At 36.7% G+C, this 17,478-nt stretch overlaps 1 protein-coding gene across 5 annotated transcripts in view; it reads left to right on the forward strand.

The window, feature by feature from the left end:
* The window catches only part of ncam1b (neural cell adhesion molecule 1b), a 161,013-nt gene that overhangs the window by 59,704 nt on the left and 83,831 nt on the right, over window positions 1-17,478 (forward strand). For all 5 annotated transcript variants that reach the window (XM_051679475.1, XM_051679474.1, XM_051679471.1 and 2 more), the window contains exons 2-7: window positions 2,587-2,661; window positions 5,007-5,240; window positions 6,496-6,639; window positions 6,880-7,017; window positions 9,394-9,511; window positions 16,216-16,376. In XM_051679475.1, coding sequence (XP_051535435.1) covers window positions 2,587-2,661; window positions 5,007-5,240; window positions 6,496-6,639; window positions 6,880-7,017; window positions 9,394-9,511; window positions 16,216-16,376 — 870 coding nt within the window. The remainder of the gene's footprint in view (window positions 1-2,586; window positions 2,662-5,006; window positions 5,241-6,495; window positions 6,640-6,879; window positions 7,018-9,393; window positions 9,512-16,215; window positions 16,377-17,478) is intronic.

The raw sequence follows: 17,478 nt of genomic DNA on the forward strand, positions 1-17,478 counted from the left end.
AGACTTAGCCAACTTCATGCTGCTGAAAAAGTTCTGTTTAGGTGTTGATTTGATTGAACAGGGCTGGCAGTAATCAGGCCTGGGTGTGCCTAGTACAGCTGAAGCCCATTATTAATGCAGTTTCATAGATTTGGGGTTTTATCAACTAAGCGGGCAAATACTTTTTCACACATGCACACAAACCAGAGAACCAAACTTACTAAAAATGTCTGATGAATTTGTAGTTAGAGAATAGATGCATTGCCATGCCCCACCTTATTTGTTTGAAATGGTACTCAGAAATCAAACTAAGAGGGATTGAAGAGGCTAAGAAAGCCACAGTCACACCGTGTTCTAATCTGATGGCAAACGGCATGTGATAAAAGGTATATTTTCTATGTTATTTAGAGTTTCTGTCCTAACCAGCTGTTAGCAATGGTACATTCTGTCGATTGCTTGGTTTCTATTTTCGGCATGACGCCGGATAACCCCGTCTGCTAGGAACTGGCACCGGTTCAAAAACTTTCTCATAACAGTATATTAAAGCCAGCATCTCATGAGCCAGTTAAAAGCTACTTGAATTCGGCCGAGAATGTAACACCTACCAAATGTTTTCACTGAGAAATCACTCTCTTCAGGCGGAGGTCTGTCATACACACACCGGTTCAAAATGTAGAAGGGGTGACAGAGATATATATATATATATATGTGTGTGTGTGTGTGTATGTATGTGTGTGTATATATATATAATATACTGTATATACACATATGCATACATATGTATAACCTGTACAAGACATAAATATTTAAAGGAACAATCATACTTTATTAAATATTTTAACTTCAGTAAACCCTGGAAATATTAAAGAATTTAACAAATAGTCTTGTGCTGCATCTGTGCAAGGATTTGGTAATGAAATTGATATCAAGAACCATGAAATTTCACTGAAATTTTGGTGTCATGACAACACTAGTGACAACCTTATACACACATAGTCTTTTTGGACTGGTTAGGAAGATTTCAGTTCTGAAAGTTACAGTATGTTTTCAAAGTACATAACGCTCTTCTATCTCAAAAGATCAAGAAAAAAATCTATTTATTATCATATTTAAATATTTTCTCTCAGGTAAGTGGTCCTGGACATTCTTGTGGCACTGCAGATGTCAGATCTGTCTTTAGTTTAACAAAAAATCTTACTGTTAGCAGCTCTTAGAATTCTTCATATCAAATTAAAGCTGTGACCTCAGAGATTAGAGCTCTACACTGGTGTCACTATGCATCTCCCAGCATGCCCTGCTATAATGAGTGGCTAATTAATTAAAATAATCCTGTCCTCAGTAGGACAGCTGTCTTTTTGTGTCAATTACAGTTAACCAAAAATTAAGTTTTGTCATCATTTGCTACTTGCCCTCATGCCGTCTCAAACATGTATGACTTTTTTATTCCATATGTCACAAAAGGAGATGTTTAACAGAATGTCAATGCTGCTCTTTTTCATACAATGAAAGTGGACGTGGACCAAAGGAAGCTCCAGAAAGTAGCTACAGTAGGACATTCTTGTGTTCCATAGAAAAAAGAAAGTCATATAGGTTTGAAATGACTTGAAGGTGAGTAAATGATGAAGGAATTTTCTTTTTGGTTGAACCGTCCCTTTAAAAAGTTAAAAACAGATTTGTCAGATTAACTGATTAAAGTTAGTCAAAATAATGTTTGATAAGACTATAAATGTATGAAGACACATGAACTGAATGGTCCATCCACTAAGAACAACAAACATCCAGTAGTATTGATTGAATATGCTGATTTAATTAAAGTTTACTCTCGCCCACATTTGAACATTTATTAAATTACCCAAAAGACAAAAGCCCACCATCTGTGTGCTGATCAATTTTCTTTAATCTGCTCGCTTTGTCTTTACTCATTTCCCAAACATCTTCTCTGCCCACGAATGAGAAATGAGCAACGCCCTCAGTGAAGTCAACGCTCAACCCGACTGGCTCATCCCGTCGATTGAAATACATCGACCTGTTTTTCTGTTGCCATTATTAGAGTTTCTGAAGAAAAATTGTTAACTGTATAATTTTTAAAAACAAATAGCCTGTTTGGCCTATCTTAAAATGGGTTTAAAAAAAGGAGATTGAATAGTTTTCTTAGAAATAAATCTCAGCATTATGCGACACATTTCTGACATTGTGCTGAATGCGCAGTGATGCCGCCCGTCAGATATTGCAGCAATAACACAATAAATGAACCTGAAAAACTCTAAGGAGGTGAAATGGTTGGGCTGAAAATGAGCTTGTTAGCTTCAATGTCTGTTGGTGCCTCTCGTTTAGTCGGATCATGATGACGCGGTGTTGTTTATCAGAAAAGCCCGTGACAGAGAGGTTTTCATAGTTATTTGTGCGGCTGTAAAAGTGGAGAGATCAGCTGCTTGTGTGGAATTAATGAAAAGTGCTCTCAGAGGCTCTCTGTGCTGTTGAATTATGCATGTGGAAAAATACAGTTGAAAAAGTTTCTCAGTTATGAATTTTTACACTTGCTATATTACAGGGATATTGTTTGATGTTTCTTAATCTTGATACTTTTCTGTGTCTTTTTCTTTTCAGTCTCTCTGCAAGTCAATATCACACCTGCCCAGGGCGAGATCAGTGTTGGAGAGTCTCGGTTCTTTTTGTGTGAAGGTAAGTTTTGACCAGACATACTCTGGCCTTCATTACAGTGCTTGATAAGCAGTAATATTGTATTATTTGCATACTGAATTGTGATTTGGTCTTTTTTTCCTACATCTGTTTATACTGTATATCTGCACACTATTCGCAATCTCTCGTTCTCTCCCTTTCTCTCTCATTGAAACAATATATTAAAGGGAATAGTTCATCCGAAATTGAAAATTTTGGCATCATTAACTTATCCTTATGCTGTTGAAACCCCTAACTATTTTATTTCCTCTGGGAAACACAAACGAAGATCTTGGCTGAAATGTACACCACAAGCTGCTCTTTTCTATTAAATAAAAAAGGGAATGGGAGTTTATATGACAGCATTTTAGTGCCTCTTAAAAAAAAAAAAAAAGAAAAAACCTAAGATTTGGAGTGTTAGAATGTCGTAATATTTTGATAAAATTATAGGAATAAAGTGTGAATATTAAGAGAACAAAGTGATGGCATTATGAGATTGCAGTAGTAATGTTACATTTTAAAGTTAAAAAAAAAATATTGTAATATTTTATTCTTGTAATACTCTTCTCATAATATTGTGATTTAGTTTTTCCTGTATTTGTACTTTTTTCACATAATATTATGCCATTCATCATAATTTTATGACTTTTATCTCTATCAAAACATAAGTACTTTAATATCATGATGCTATGACTTTATCCTCATAATATTATATCTTTAATCTCGCATTGCTATGAGTTTTATCTCTTAATGACACTAATTCATTCTTGTAGTTTTTACTTTATTCTCAAGAAATTACTACTTTTTTAAATTCTCTTTATGTTATGATTTTATTCTCAAAACGTTATAATTGTATTCTTGTAAAAGGCATATTATTCAAATTATATTATTATGAGAATTCTACAGTATATTATACATGTGTATATATAATTATATTATGAGAATATTCTCAAAAAACTACAACTTTGTTTTGGTAATGTTATGAATTTGTTTTGAAGTCTAAAACGGTGTCATACTGCCAAGTGGCAAAAGGACAAAAAAGGAGTCCAAATGACTGCTGTATTCCAGCTCTTCTAAAGCCATACGTCAGATTTATGGGACAAACATACCAAATTTAAGCCGTAATTTATAATCTTCCCCTCCGCCATAGTTCACTCATTTGTGCTTGTATCCATACAAAATGTCTCCGTGCCAGTTTTGACATCAGTGATGCCATTTTGTTTTTTCATGAGAAATGTGACTAATCACTATGCAACATCTTTAAAACCTTTTTGCAGCTTGGCTGTATAAATAGACATCCACTTTTGTATGGAAAATGGAAAGATCGCTTTAGTTTTACGGACAAAAGAAAGTAATACTGCATTAGAAAGACAGAGAGGTGAGTAAATGTTGACAGATTTATCAATTTTGGGTAAAGTAATCCTTTAACTCTTTCTTTTTTTTTTTTTTTTGCCTTGCAAGCAAATGTGATTCTCTCAGGACAGACAAATTAATTTGATTTAAAAAATCAGAGCACTGTTTGCTTGTTGATCACTGAATGTTGCTGACATAGTTAATTACTGTTCATATTTTTCCACCCCCTGTTCATAAATCTTCTCCATCTATCTTCTAAAATCCTGGTTCATCTTTACATCTCGGACCATTAAATATATTCTTTTGAGCAAATAAAAAAATGTCAGTCTAGTCTGAATGCATTTTTGATGTATTTTATTGACATGAGGCCTAGTTCTAAAGGGTCAAACGGAAATTGTATCTAGTTCTCCATGTTCTTGTGATCTACAAAAGCAGTAGTGTACTAATCTAGATCATTCAGACTTTTTACTGAAATACTACACCTATGAAAATTCAACTTTAATGTGGCTGATGTTTTCTGATGTCAGTAAATATCACTGAGGACCCAGTAAATGAGACCCATGTGGATCAGGCTTAGAAGAGAAATATGTTAAACCATAGTGTCCCTGTATCTTACTTCGGTTTTCCTGGTTACACTCCTGGGCTTCATTTGAAGACTCAAAGACATGGAACAGCAGCTCTTGTAATTGCCCTCAACAGTGAGTTTTCACCAATGCTGTTTCCTATGGTCCAGTGATTTGAGTAATAGACTAGTAACCAGAGAATCAGTTGAAGTTTTAGGCGGTGTCTACTGACAGCTGTTGTGCCAGTGACACCTAATCCCAGTTGATTTAAGCAAACAGTTCAATCACTAAAGGCCTAATTTGCTTGTGATTGATGCATTTCTTCTGTGTGGATGTTCTACCAGCTTAACTTTTAACAACGATTTATGACACATTTAATTCACAAAAATAACCCATGAATGGTGATGTCTGTTTTGTGTTGCTGGGTTGTAGTTATCGGTGGGGTGAAGGAAATCGACTGGTTCTCTCCGAGCGGGGAGAAAATTGAGCCCGGCAGACTGGACGTTAGCGTGATTCGCAACGACGTGATTCGCAATGACGTGATCAGCGAGACGTCCTCCATTCTCACGATCTACAACGCGAAGGTTGATCACGCCGGCACATATAAATGTGTAGCCAGTAGCGGGGACCAGGAGGCTGAAGCCACCGTCAATCTAAAAATATACCGTAAGATGCCTGTTTATAATTAAAAAAAAAAAAAAAAACACAGTGTTAACCAGGGATAAGGATTTCTTTGCCTTTTGGCCTGTTTTTCTGTCAGGCAACTAGATTAGATTTTTGCTTGCCCTGCCAACACTGAACTTTTCTACATTAATTTTTTTTTAGCAATATATTTTACATGCATCGGGAATATTTGTTTTTTTTTATTAAATGTCAGTCTTGTATTACAAAATAGATTTTCAGTTTGCAATAATAGCTGGAAATTATACAGCTATAATCAGGGCTGTCACTGTTATCAAATTTGGCTGACGATTATTTGTCATACAAATAATTGAGAATAAAGATTTAATAGTCTGTTTTAGGGCTTGTCACATCTATTAAATTTTGACTGACAATTAATTGCCATCCAACTTGCTATATTTAAGATGTATGTGTGATATATGCACCTTTAAAGTAATTTTTTTTTTTTATATTTAACTTGGAATTATATAATAAAATAATGAGACATGATTTCCTTTAAGGCTTTACAAATTTTGAAAATATTGCATAGGGGTAAATGACATGGAAAATAATATTAAAATGTTTTCAAATACTTCAAATATGTCACTTTTTGGTCAACTTTAGTCTTGGTCAACTTTACATTAACACTGTTGTTGCTGTTTTTTGGAACCCAGCCAACCTGAATATTTATGTTATTATATTATATTATAATATAGTATAATATATTATTATGAAATATATCATAATTAAACCCACAAACCCTTAATTCACATGACTGAAGACAATGTTTCTTCATTCTGTCATCTCCACTGTAATGGAGTAAACGGAAATCTCCTCCTCTGTGTTACTGCGTGTCACTAACACTGCGTGTATGATCTCGCAACGACCAAAAACATTTACCATTACTCGAACGTTATAAGCACACTTTCAACCCATTCCAACTGATGCTTTGAAGATCATTATAAATCATTCTCACAATTTTGACAAAATATAATCTATGTTATACAGTATATGATCAATGAATGTTAATAAGAGTAAATTTCCACACACTGGTATGAATGCTTCATATTTTATTCAACATATGCAACATTTCATCCTCTTAGGTCCTTATCAGGTCTTCTATAGTTTCTTCTTAATATTTTAGATGACTTTAATTAATGACTGTCCTTAGACTGCAACATTATAAGATACAAAAGAAAAACTTTGCATAATGAATTAATTTGTGTTTTTGCTAAAGTACAACTGATGTTATTTCCTCCAGAAAAAATCACCTTCACAAATGTCCCATCACCACAAGAGTTCACTGAAGGGGACAACGCCATTATAGTGTGTGATGTCATAAGCTCACCTCCACCGACTGTCCTCTGGAAATACAAAGGTGCAAAGATCCAGTTTGAAAAAGATGGTAAGACAGATGAATTATCCATTACCGTTTAGCCTTCTTATGTAATACATAATTAGTGGTGCTTGCAAAGGGTATAATCCATTGAGAAACTAGGCATTTTTATTATTTATTGTGAAAACAGATGAAGAAAAAGTGTTGAGATTGATACATTTGCATATGATTGTTATCATATTGGACTCTGATTAATAAGACATCTCTGTGCAAACCAACAAGAAATTAATTCCCCCTGGTTCTGTGCAGTGCGTTTCAGATCTTTGAATAACAACCATCTCCAAATCCGAGGAATCAGGAAGACTGATGAGGGGCAGTACACCTGCGAGGGTCGCATTAAAGCACGAGGGGAAGTCGACTTTCGCAAAATTAAAGTCGTTGTTAACGGTGAGCTCGTATTCTCCGTTATGCTCTAGTTTTGAGTAGTATGGTGTTACCTCCAGGCAACATAACTGAATTTGGCTTGCTGTAACAAAATACAACTCCCAATTCATGAGATCTTTCTTCATAAAGAGGCGAGGACTCAGAACTAACTAACTAACCAAAATGCAAAAGTTGGTAATAAGATTCACTGGCAACCAATTTGGTTCATTTTTCAGTAGGTGTGCACACATGCTACAATTCGATATTTCCTCTTGTGAAAAATGAACCTTTTTAAGGAATATTTCATCCATAATGACAATGAGGTCATCATTTACCCTCATGTTGTTCCAAACCAATAGAACCTTCTTTCTTCTTTGGAATACAAAAGGGGAGATAGTTAGGCAGAATGTTAGCCTCAGTCTCCATCCACTTGTATTATTACTATCTTTTTTCATACAATGAAAGTGAATGATGACTGAGGCTAAAATTCCGCAATAACATCCCCTTTTTGTATTTCTGTGGAAGAAAGTCCTTATATGCTTTTGAAACAAATGTAAATGTTAATTTTTGGGTGAACTAACCCTTTAACATATATTTTGTGTGTGTGTGTGTGTGTTAGAAAGTTATGAATGTGTACATGTCCTGATGCAACATTGTACCATAATGAAGTCACTCTAGATATATACTATTAGGTAGTTTTATAAGTGCATTGCTTCATAAGGAAAATAATTAGAACTTCATATACATATATTATTACTAAATATAGATAATTATAAAATGGTTATTCCCAAGAAGATGTAAAGCCTGCAATTCCTAATTTGATGATTTATTGTTGCAGTTGCAATGGTACAATGTTGCCTGAGGGCAGCAAGCAAATGTAAAACTTGTTTTCTGATTAAATGTAAGATGTATAATACATTAAAAATAGATAAATGTGTTGCAGTGCAAATAAATGCTTTACAAATTTTAATTAAAAAAATATATATTATAGACTATAACCTCTCTTGTTTGAATGTTTTCCTTTATGGTACAAATGTATCCATAAAATAAATATAAATATATTACATATACATATACACCGATCAGCCACAACATTAAAACCACCTGCCTAATATCATGTAGGCCCCCCTCATGCTGCCAAAACAGCTCTGACCCTTCGAGTCATGGACTCCACAAGACCTCTGAAGGTGTCCTGTGGTATCTGGCACCAAGACATTAGCAGCAGATCCTTTTAAGTCCTATACATTGTGAGGTGGGGCCTCCATGGATCAGACTTGTTGGTCCAGCACATCCTTCAACACCTTGAACTCTTTGTCATGTTCCTCAAACCATTCCTGAACAATTTTTGCAATGTGGCAGGGCACATTATCCTGCTGAAAGAGGCCACTGCTATCAGGGAATATCATCGCCATGGAGGGGTGTACGTGGTCTGCAACAATCTTTAGGTAGGTTGTACATGTCAAAGTAACATCCATATGAATGCCAAGACCCAAGGTTTCCCAGCAGAACATTTCCCAGAGCATCACACTGCCTCCGCCGGCCTGCCTTCTTCCCATGGTGCCACCTCTTCCCCAGGTAAACGATGCACGTGCACCCGGCCATCCACATGATCTAAAAGAAAACGTGATTCATCAGACCAGGACACCTTCTTCCATTGCTCCATTGTCCAGTTCTGACTGGAGCACTTTCACCGGTAGACAGGGATCAGTAAGGGCAGTCTGACCAGTCCATGGCTACACAGCCCCATAATCAGCAAGCTGTAATGCACTGTGTGTTCTGACACCTTTCTATCATGGTCAGCATTAATTTTTTCAGCAATTTGTGCTACAGTAGCTCTTCTGTGGGATCAGACCAGACGGACTAGCCTTCGCTCCCCACGCGCATCAGTGAGCCTTGGGTGCCTATGACCCTGTCACCGGTTCACCGGTTGTCATTCCTTGGACCACTTTTGGTAGGTACTAACCACTGCATACTGGGAACACCCCAGAAAACCTGCCGTTTTGGAAATGCTCTGACCCAGTCGTCTAGCCAACACAATTTGGCCCCTGTCAAAGTCGCTCATATCCTTACGCTTGCCCATTTTTCCTGCTTCCAACACATGAAATTCAAGAAATGACTGTTCACTTGCTGCCTAATATATCCCACCCCTTGACAGGTGCCATTGTAACGAGATAATAAAAGTGATTCACTTCAACTGTCGGTGGTTTTAATGTTGTGGCTGATCAGTGTATAAATACAGTATAGTAGTGTTCCATTTTAAGTAGAAAAATACTGTAAAACAGTACAGAACTTTTTATACTCACAATGGTATGATAATGCGTACCATAGATGGTTAAGATTTGTGTGCTTAACTCTGGTGGTCTCCACATATCAAACCTGCAATTTTTCTATTCCCCTCAGTACTTCCCACTATAAGAATCCATCAAGCGGAAACAAATGCCACTGCTGACAAGGGCTACTCAACCATGCTGGCCTGTGACGCTGATGGATTTCCTGAGCCGATGGTGACCTGGACACGGTAAACCCACAATCTTCAAGATCTCACTAGTAGAAACAATGACCTACTAAAACATACACATTGCCGCACCGCCTCTCACAAAAGCTTGCGTGTATTTGGATTAGCAGTTCAAAGTGAGGTGAAAATCCTTTAAATAAATGAAGAACTTTTGTGGATGGCACGGCATGGAAGCAGAAGAGTACACCATTAGTACATTCAAAGCAGGAGTTTCACCTCAACAGCCCTCATGTTCTCAGCAGGAGTCCATACTCTCTCATTCTCTCCTCTCAGAGGACAGCGTATAAGTTTCAATTCCCCAGAGACATTAAAATGGGGAGAAGACAGAATACTCTTAAAATAAGAGAAATCGTAACTATAAATATGGCGGTTGTAGTTCCACCTTACAGTTAAAAAAGCCAACCGCCTTTTTGATAGAGGCATAGCAACACTTAAGGAATGGAAATGGCTTTAGGAATGGAAACCCCACCCTATTGTTAATAGCCAATCATTTATTTATTTTTTTGATAGAGGCATCGTCCAACCTTACAGTTAAGAGCCAACCACCTTTTTAATAGAGGCATTGCAACACTCAGTATTGCAACTTTAGTAATGGAGGTCACATCTTATAGTTGAAAGAGCAAATTGCCGTATTAGTAGAGGCATTGCAACACTCAATATGGCGACTGTAGGAATGGATGTCCCACCTTATAGTTAAAAGAGCCAATCCCCTTTTTTATAGAGGCAACACAATGCTCAATATGGCGACTGTAGGAATGGAAGTCTGGCGGACAGTTAAAACAGCCTTCTTTTTTTGCATGATTTAGGCTAAAGAAGCACAATTTGTGAATTCATTGTTGTCAGATTTTATTCCTGATCTGAAATATTTTATTGGAACATAATCTTGTCCAACAGTTTTGGAGATTTCAATCTTTTCCACATTAAAGTAGATTGGAACTGTACTTGCATGACTAGAAATAGCTGCCTGAGTTCATTGCCAGTATGGCAGCAGAGTGAACTGACTTGCCTAAAAGGGACTCTGAAATCTCTCAGGATGATACAGAATGTATTGAGCATCCTTTGTCTGGTCATGGAGAGGTGAATGGGGTGAAAGAGGTGTTTATGTCTCAAATAAGGCAGGTCCTCTCCTCTGCAAGGGTTGTGGTATATTTATTACCTGTTTGACCTTAAATCAAGTGGTGGCCACCATGGTCAAGAATCCAATTATTTCAAGAGTGTCTGCACAAAAACCACAAGGAGAGTGGCAAATAGATGTAGAATGAAAGCAATACAGCAAAGAGAGTGGTTAACAGTATTTTCTGTTTTTTTTTCTTTCTTTTTTCTTTTTCAGATTAACATTTTTTTTGGTTGATTCTCAAGCATAACACAGAACAAAGCAAAAAATAAATGCACAGAGTCAACCATAATCCCGCTTAACCCCCATTAATTCCCTATCCCCCTCCCAGTCCCAACCCACAACTAACTTTCTCGTGGTCCAAGCCTGAGTTTACATATACTAATATATATATATATGTTTCTCTCCACATGGCCCTCACCAAGAGCCTTCCAGAGAGGTCATGTATTTATCCCATTTCTTACCATATGCATCTAATCTGTCAAGCTGTTTGTATGACATCTTTTCGAATGCCGCCACCTTGCACAATTTGGTGAACCATTCTTGAAATGAGAGAGCACCAATTGACATCAAACACCTTCTCAGTGTCAAGTGAGATGGCAGCAATCAGGGTCTGATCATTCGCTAATGACCACATAATAGTTATAAAATGTCTAATATTATTAGAAGAACTACGACCACGAATAAACCCCACTTGATCTATATGTATAAGAGATGTAATTACTCTGCTTAATCGATTAGCCAGAATTTTAGACAATATTTTTTAAATCTAACTGGATCAGGGAAATTGGACGATAACTTTTACATTAATTTGGGTCCTTATCTTTTTTAAGAATGAGACTGATCAGGGCTTGCATCATGGTTGGTGGTAGTTCACCTTTCTTTAATTACATTGTGTAATCTTCTAACATAAGTGGAGCCAGTTTTGTGACATAAAATCTAAAAAAAATTCTGCGGCAAAACCATCTGGCCCTGGTGCCTTACCTGTTGGCAAGGCTTTAATTACCTCAACAAGCTCCTCCAAAGTAATATCTGAGTCAAGAAAGTATTTTTGGTCATTTGTCAATTTAGGAAGTTCTAATGGCTCTAAGAAGTTGTTAATATCCTTATCGGTAGACAAAGATGTGGAACTATAAAGACTGAAATGTAAATATATTGCCTCCAGAAGACTTCACTGATGGAGTGGTGGGGAAAAAGCTCTCTCTGTTTTATGTTTCTCGCAAGGGTTTCCCTGCCTTGTCTCAAATTTGCCCTGAATAAGCAAACCTCTACCTTCTGTGACAAAATAGTATTGTACCTATATTTTAGCTGAGTCGACTCTCTAAGACCATTGGATGACATTCAGCACTTCAGCTCTGTTTCAGCACCTTTAATATGCTTTTCCAATTCCATGTATTCCTGTGCTTTGATCTTTTTAATAAATGAGGCATATTGTATGATCTGCCCCCTAAGAACTGCCTTTCATGCCACACCCACAGAGGACACTTAGGGCTAATATAAACTCCACATAAACATTAACTTCTGTCTTTAACATTTGTTGAAGTGCTGGGTCCTGTAGAAGGGATGTATTAAAGCACCATCTATATGATTTTCTTTTCTCTGTATGCGGCAACATCTCTGTAAAATGTTCCCAATTGAGCTATCGGTGGCAAAAGTGACTTAGATATGTATAAAAAAAATCAATTCTAAAGTAAATCTTATGATCTGATGAAAAAAAGGTGTAGTCCCTCCCAGATGGAATCAGAAGTCTCCAAAAGACCAAGATTTTCACACATCTTCTGTAGTGTCAGTGTTGCTCTAAAACCATATAATGGAAGATCCCAGCTGCTTGTAACCTTCCCTCAAGATCTATAAGTTCTTATCATCAGCGTTGGGTGCATAGATATTAGTCAAATTAAGATTTGTGCCCCTGTATTTCAGCCAAAACAATAATGACTCTTTCTAAATGATCTTTAATCTGTTTGAGATAATTAAATTGTAAATGCTTACTTATCAATGTAATGACTTCCCTGCTCTTATCTGCTCTTACTGTAAGTGATCTTACCAGCACTGCAAAACACATGCTTCACATGCTTCCTGTGAAGAAAGGTGCATTTCTTGAAGAAATACTATTTCAAATTTTTTATGCTTACGAAAAGATATAACTTCATTCTTTTATAGGGTACCCCAGCCCATTAACATTCCACATGGAGAGAAACATTTACCAGTATTAAAGTGTGACATATTGACATGCAAAGAAAAATTGTGTACCCAATGATAAATTCAACATTGAAGTAACCATAAAATCCTTAATAACCCACAGAAAATAAATAAATAAATGTGCTTCAACCTCACACATAACAGACTCAACTGGTGTCCATTCCCCGGAAATCTGACGATCCATGCACGCTCACGAGACCCTCGACGACACCATCACTACAAGATTACTTCAGTGCGAAAGTTTTCAATGAAATAGGCCCCAGTAAATAACAACATCAAACCCACAAAATGAACAAATAAACTCAACAATAAGCCAATAAAGGAAAATAAAATAGAAAATAAAAAGCAGATAGAGAGAGAATGACAGTGGGCAACCAATCGAATAACAAACCCTCTCAGACCACATCAGCAAAATGCACGATGTGTAGTCCATATGTGTAAAGTCTTACATCCATTCTTGGCATCAGTTCTCAGCTTTGCTGGGTAAAGCAATGCAAAGCTCACATCCTGTGCATGAAGTAACTTCTTACACTTTTTGAATCTCTCCCATTTCACTTGTGTAGCACTGACAAAGTCTGGAAAAAACATAATGTTGCAGTCCTCCCAGCACAACTTGCCTTTATTCCTAGCCGCACATAAAACAAAGTTTCTGTCTGTCGACCACAAGAATCTTGCCAGTATGGATCGGGGTCTGTCACCCGCTCTGTGAAGCCGACCAAGAGCTTTGTGCACGTGCTCTATTTCCAAATGACAGCCCGCTGTGTCGAACAAATTCGGAATTCAAGCACATCCAGGAACTTGACCTCAGTAATTCCAACGAAACGAACATTATTGCATCTGCTTTTCTTTTCCATATCCTCTAATTTTTCCCACACCTGATCCATATCAGATTTTGATGGCGGGTTAGTCTGCAGCTCTTTTCTGGCTGCTTCCAGAGACTTGATTCGATTTTCAACCTCCTCCATTCTTGTGATAAGAGCGGAAAGTTTTGCCTCCATAGATGTGGTTGCGAGGCCCTCCATGTCAGTCGAGATTTTCGTTAGCGCTGCAAAAATGTTCGCAATATCTTGACCTACATCCTAAGGCGCACTGTCATTCTCAACCGGACCCCAGCCATCTTGCTCTTGAGAAGCATCAGAGGCGTTCGACTGTAAATGCTTTTTATTGTCCCCACAGGCAGACAATTTAGAATTCTTCGACATCCTACACTCCCAGCGCAGTTAACAATCAAATCTAAATCAGTTCTCGCCGACTAATGTTGATTAAAAGGATAATTGCAGCAAAGTGTAGCAGAGCTCGCCACTAGGCTGTTTCCACTCACACTGTTTCTTAATGTGTTTTTCATCAGTAAAATGAAATAAAAAAAAAGACACTAAGAAACATTTTCTTATTTGTCTACCTCATTGCTGTATCTGCATTTTACACCAATAAGGTTCACTTTTGTGTCTCATTACTTTTTTCTTAAAGCAATAGAGGCACAAATCCCATGTTTTTTGATCTGAAAACTATTAGATATAATAGATAAACTATTATTTAATCTACTATGAAAAGTAACCAATATCTATATCACTCTCCTTAAAATTTGGATTTTGTCTCGTCCCACTTCAGAGGTCTTGGCCTTTGTAACAGTAGCCAACAATCAAAATCAGACATTTATGTTATAATTATAACATAATCTGTTTAATTGATATTTCGTTTATTGTAGTGAAAATTTTATATTTAGCTGTGTTCCACAGTTTATGTGCAGCCCAAAACTTTTGACACCCATTTTCTCAATTTTTACACATACATTTTTGTTGAATGCATTTATCAAACTCAAACATTCAACCCTAATACCCAAGTTATTGTTAAAAAATATTATCATACAAACTTTTTTCTTTAAATTATGGGAAATATAAGTTTATCAATAACCACAAATGTCCCAAACTAGCAAGTAAATCTTGATAGCTTAATTAAGGGTAAATTTGCAACACTGATACCCATTCTGGTATAGTTATAAAGTATATAAAAAAATTGAAAATGAAAATAAAACAGCTCATATAATATTTAGTTTGACCTTCTGAGGTTAACAATCAACGTTTTCTGAAGGTTAAGCACTTCCTTTAAGTGACCATTTATAAAAAAGAAAAAAAAGAAAATACTTTCAGGCTTTATTTTGCACCCGATTTGTGCCTTATACATTTTTCAATCAGTAAAATCTGAGTAGATTCATTTTGAAAACATATTTTGATGAGAAACAGTTCCTTATTCAGGGCTCCAGACTGTGACTAAAAATAATTGATTGTAACAATAATTTAAAATCTAGTCGCCACTGCCGACAGTTGGGTTGTGTGCGTTCATATGCAGTTTCATCAGATATCATCTTCTGAGTTATTGAATATATTTTTAGAATGCGCACAACCAGTGTGTCTCATGCCGCTTTTCACCCGTTCTATTTCTGAAGAGCTCGGTGCACTGCACACAACAATAAACCCAGCGCGAGAGAGTCGTGTACAAATTACTCTTTTGAACCGGATGTTTTTCATGAATCACCCGAAAAGAACTGAGGGTTTGAACTCCGGAGCTCAGGTTAACAGTTTTAACTTTGAATCAGATTCACTTTCTCAGCGAATCAGCCGTCAGTGAGCTCACATCTGGGAGCTCAGATATTTCAAAATAAGATTTCCATGTGTATTTTGGACTTCTTTATAATTAAATGTCCCATATTGTGTACCATTTTTTTTTTCTTCTGGTAATTATTGATTGGGATTGGAGTAGCGCAATAAACTGCATCTGGGATTTCATTCAATTTGCACTCTTGTAGTCTCTGTGTCTGGGGCCATCCGGTAAAACAGTAAAGAAAGACTAAGGCAATATTTTAACAAAATTAAAATTGTATATATAATCAAGCTTTTGACAATTAGGACAATTGAGGGACTTGTACACAACTATTACACAAGGTGCAAACATTCATTGATGCTCAAGAAGACAACACACTACTATATGCATACTATACTTTATGTAAATATATGTAATGTTGATTCTGAAGAGCAGTACTAAATAAAAAAAATATTTTATCTCTTATATTTGTATAAATTATGAAAGGGGTGTGAACATTTACGAGACAAAAGAGAATGCAAACTTATCTTCTCAACTATATATACTGTTTATTAAACCTTCGATGAATGGGTTATAAGCTGACTTCATTTTCTTTGGCTTTTTATCTTGTTTCTGAACAGCAATCTACATCGAGTAAATCTGTGATTTGGCTACTAAAAACAACCATTTGGCTCCTTAATGTTTCAGTTTAGGAGCCAATGGCTCCCAAGTAATTTTTTTTTTAGTCTGTAGCCCTGTTATTTGTTTGCCTCATTGCTGTATTGTTTCAATATGCTATCGTTTTCTTTTCTCTCAGGAACAATGTTCAGCTCGAGAGCGGGGATAAATACAACTTCAATGAAGACGGCTCAGAGATGACAATACTAGATGTGACAAAGCTGGACGAGGGAGATTACACATGCATTGCTAAGAACAAAGCTGGAGAGAGTGAACAAGAACTTAGTCTTAAAGTCTTTGGTAAGAATTCATGAGAGATCTCAAAGGACATCACTGTGAAAGTCAGTGTTGAAGATCTGACACTAAGAATAAAGAATTTTGTTTTATTCTGTGGGGAACAAAGTGAATAGTTCACCCAAAAATGAAAATTCAGTCATTACTTTCTCACCCTCAAGTTTCAAACATACATTCTTTATTTTTTTGGAACATGAAAGAGGATGTTTTGCCAAATGTTCACACTGCTCTTTTATGTACAGTGAAAGTGAATAGGAACAGACGATGTCAAGTTCCAAAAATGAAATAAAGTACCATAAAAGTGATCCATATGTGCTATATTCTATATCATATTAATCTTCTGAAGCCATTCAATAGTTTTGTGTGAGGAACATAGTGAAATTTGAGTCCTCATTCAATAAAAAGTATCCCCTCTTCATTGCAGCTCTCAATTCTCATTCAGACTTGTGCATATTCAAATATGGCATGTCGCAATCATTGACAAGATGCGTGACAACCAGTGCAGTTTGGCATCATTGATGTCTTGACACATCATATTTTAATATACAGTGTCCTCCATGAGTGTTTGGACGGTGAGACACTTTTCATCATTTTGGCTCTGTACGGCACCACAATGGATTTGAAATGAAGAAATCAAAATGTGATTGAAATGCAGACTGTCAGCTTAAATTTGAAAGGATTTACATCCAAATTAGGTGAATGGTTTAGTAATTACATAATTTTTTTTTTATACATAGACTCCCCCCCCTTTACAGGGGCTCAAATGTAATTGGACAATCAACTGAAAAGCTGTTTCATGGCCATGTGTGGGCTCTTCCCAGATTGTTTCATTAAAAGTTAAGTGGTTAAGTCAGGTTTCCTAAGCAACCAATTGGCCCGGTTGCTAGGATGGGTAGAGTCACGTTGGGTTAACCTCCTCGTGGTCGCTATAATGTGGTTCTCGCTCTTGGTGGGGCGTGTGGTGAGTGGTGCGTGGATGCCGCAGAGAATAGCGCGAAGCCTCCACATGCGCTAGGTCTCCGCGGTAACGCGCTCAATAAGCCACATGATATAATGCGTGGATTGACGGTCTCAGACATGGAGGCAACTGAGATTCGTCCTCCGCCAC

The sequence above is a fragment of the Myxocyprinus asiaticus genome, chromosome 39, assembly GCF_019703515.2.
Source record: "Myxocyprinus asiaticus isolate MX2 ecotype Aquarium Trade chromosome 39, UBuf_Myxa_2, whole genome shotgun sequence".
NCBI classification, from domain to species: domain Eukaryota; kingdom Metazoa; phylum Chordata; class Actinopteri; order Cypriniformes; family Catostomidae; genus Myxocyprinus; species Myxocyprinus asiaticus.